General features: G+C 43.9%; 1 protein-coding gene across 2 annotated transcripts; it reads right to left on the bottom strand.

Annotated features, from left to right (window-relative positions):
* Positions 1-463: 463 nt before the first annotated feature.
* Positions 464-2861, bottom strand: LOC124019181 (spidroin-1-like). 2 transcript variants are annotated; one of them, XM_046334567.1, is made up of 6 exons: positions 2779-2861; positions 2413-2574; positions 2114-2248; positions 1894-2037; positions 1428-1559; positions 464-1336 (listed from the first exon to the last, which is right to left on the bottom strand). In XM_046334567.1, the coding sequence occupies exons 2-6, from the start codon at positions 2558-2560 to the stop codon at positions 1221-1223; spliced, it is 675 nt and encodes a 224-aa protein (XP_046190523.1). In that variant the 5' UTR covers positions 2561-2574; positions 2779-2861; the 3' UTR covers positions 464-1220. The 2 variants fall into 2 exon arrangements, with proteins under 2 accessions (XP_046190523.1, XP_046190524.1); XM_046334568.1 differs by lacking the exon at positions 2779-2861 and having other exon boundaries at positions 2413-2752.
* Between the last annotated feature and the right edge of the window lie 403 nt (positions 2862-3264).

Genomic DNA, 3264 nt, shown 5'->3' with positions numbered 1-3264 from the left:
ATCAAATTGTTTGGGGACAGACTTGGTGGAGACAACCGAGCACTGATGATGTTCCTTGGTAAAGATTGCCACTCCACCACCACCTTGGGAAGATCTGTCTTGCCAAAAAACGTTATAAACTAAAAGGTTAATATCAGTGTTCAACATACTCTTTCTTAACCACGTCTCAGTAATGAACAACACATCTGGATTGGAGCTGTGAACCCACACTTTCAATTGATCATTTTTAGGTAATAATTTGAGTAAAGCCAGAAGATGCCCTTCTGAAGGCATGCAATCATATATACTCAAATGTAGGCCTATTTGACTACTAGCCAAATAAAGTGCAGAGCATGCATGATGCGTGCAACTCATCAACCTATTTTAACATTTAATTCATCCTTCATTCAGTTCAGTCAGTCAGTATGTCATCCATTCTGTCATTTGTCTGAGTTGCAATAGGAACTAAATCAAAAGAGAATAGAACAGTCTTAACCTTTTGTTTATTGAAATCCAAGTGTGTATTCAAAATCATCTAAATTCTCCAAAGTTCTTAAGCCTATTACTTGAATAATTCAATGTTTAATTTAGGCCTATCCAAATAAACAAATAGGCCTTCAACTTGTAGGCATTGCAATTTAGGCTATCATTTTTAGTACTGGTGTCTTGCGGAATCCTAATGATACCTACAGTATGTTCAACCATTTGGCAGCTATCTGGTATGGAGACAGATACAGTAGCTGCCAAAAGCTTGAACGTATGTATCGTTACGATCATAGGACTATATGGCTGCATGCTTATGCCAGACTTAGCCTACATTTAACCTCTCCCTTGTTCATTTCAAAGTCCATATGTTCATGACCTGATTCATACAAAACATGTCAAATTATTTTAAATTCATATTAATCCCTAAAACAGAATATGCTTTGTGCAGGGGGGCTGCCTAAATCAACATCCACGTCTTCCGCGTCCGGGGAACTGGGTTAACTACCTTTCTCACGGGCAGAACGACTTCTTTTTACCTTGTCAGCTTGGGGATTCGTTCCAGCAACCGCTCGGTTACTGGCCCAACGCTCTAACCACATGTTGAGTGGATATATATGTATGTTTGGCAACACCAAAGGGGGTATACACATGCACTCATAACACCATTATGAAATCATTCAAAACACTTTCATGAATGTTGCAGTATCAATATGTTATTTTTCTTCCGGGATCTCTTCTCTTCCTCTCTTCCCTCTTTACTCTCCTCCCTCCTTTTTAGACGTCAGCCAGAACAGCCATTCTGCCGCTCCACCAACTGCTGCTCTAACACCTCCCACAGCCTCTGTAGCCTCTCCTGAAAGCCCTGCAGCACCTAGATGAAGACCACACAAATCGATGTTCCACATACAAGACACAAATATCCTTACATTACCAGTTAAAATGATAAATGACTCCCCACACACCTTCTGCAGCTGCTGTAGTCGTTCCTGAAAGCTCTCTCTCCTCGACTCCTCCCTTCCCTTCAGACGCTCCAACAACTGCTGCTCTAACACCTCCCACAGCCTCTGTAGACTCTCCTGAAAGCCCTGCAGCACCTAGAGGAAGACCACACACATTGCTGTCCCACATACGATACAAACATACTTACTGTTGTGAAGGATCATGGCTCTTATCCCAATTACCTTCAGGCCACGCCCCCTCCCTGCAACTCACCACACCTGATCAAGCATTTACCTTACCTACCAAAAGTACCTTGTCCTTTCATGTATGCAATAAAGTGACAACTACTGCTTGCACTTTGACTACTGCCCCATAGTGGTAGCTTACCTACAAGAACCAACCTTAGCCTATACAGTCCTTGGCACTAGAGGACAAACATTAATTTGACTTACAAGACCAATTAATCAATGATAAATGAATCTGACAAACCTCCTGCTGTAGCTGCTCCTGTATCTTTTCCTTCCTCCTTTTCAGGTGTCCAAGTCCTTGAAGCCAGCCATCCTGCTGTTCCCCCAACTGCTGCTCCAACACCTCCCGCGGCTGCTGTAGCCGTTGCAGAGAGCCCTACAGCACCTAGAGAAAGACCACACACGTCACTATCCCATATATGAGAAACAAACTTGCTTACATTACACTGCCACTCACACACCTGCCGTAGCTGCTGTAGTAGCTGCTGCTGCTCCTGAGAACCCTGCTCCTGCGGCCACCCATCCCAAGGCTCCACTAATCGCAGCTCCAGCACCTCCCACCGCCGCTGTAGCCGCTCCTGAAAGCCCTGCAGCACCTAGGTTGACCACATACACATCTGTCACTGTCCCACATAAAAAGAAATCCAAACAGCAATGATAAACGACATCAAGTCATGTGATTTAGTAATTTATGACATCACAAACACCAACATTGGCTATCTTTATTTCATCGAAAGATTGTAGGATTCTTCGTATTTACCTGCCGTCTGTAGAGCAGCAACAAGACCTCCTGCTGCTACCCCACCTCCATTTACCACGGCCGCTGCAGACATCATGCTTGCTGCATATGATCCAGCAGCAATCCCACCAGCAGTGAATCCTATCGCTCCTAGGACAACTGGTGCCATTGCCACTGCCGCAACTATGAAGGCCCAGCAGAAACACTTGAGCAAGCAACCAGAAACATACCTGGCCTCATGTTATAGGAGGTTGACAATAGTACCACTGTCATGTGAATGTTTGGCCTAAACAACAAAACAAAGTAGCAATACTGTACATCTATACAAATTATTTGAAGCTGGTAATTGATCATTTGAATTCATGCTGACTAAATAAATAATCTTACCTGCTCCCACTGTTGCTGTTGCTGCTGCAGCAATTGTACCTGTTCCTGAATGGTAAAGAAAATATTGCTTATTTTAAGATAACTTCCTTTTTATGGCAACTCAACTTGTAATTCACCCAATCCATCAGAGAAACCTTGGTTGTTGATTGTAAAACTAGGTACCCACCATTTTGGATTCAAAAGGTTGAAGGGCTTTATGCTGTAATTGTTTGTTTGTCAGGGGGCTTTGATCAGTCTGTTACAGTTTATCTGGAGTATTTATCCTGTCTTATCCCGGTGTCCTGTGTGATTTTAAGTATGCTCCCTCTAACTCTTTTTCTTCTCTCTGAGGACCTGAGCCCTAGGACCATGCCTCAGGACTACCTGCCCTGATGATTCCTTGCTGTCCCCAGTCCACCTGCTGCTTCTCTTTTCAATTGTTCTGCCTGCGGCAATGGAACCCTGACCTGCTCACCGGAAGGGCTACCTTGTCCCAGACCTGCTGTT

Source organism: Oncorhynchus gorbuscha, unplaced genomic scaffold, assembly GCF_021184085.1.
Source record: "Oncorhynchus gorbuscha isolate QuinsamMale2020 ecotype Even-year unplaced genomic scaffold, OgorEven_v1.0 Un_scaffold_7540, whole genome shotgun sequence".
Taxonomy (NCBI): Eukaryota; Metazoa; Chordata; class Actinopteri; order Salmoniformes; family Salmonidae; genus Oncorhynchus; species Oncorhynchus gorbuscha.
The sequence above is the reverse complement of the archived record's forward strand: the minus strand, read 5'-3'. Positions and strand labels throughout refer to the sequence as shown.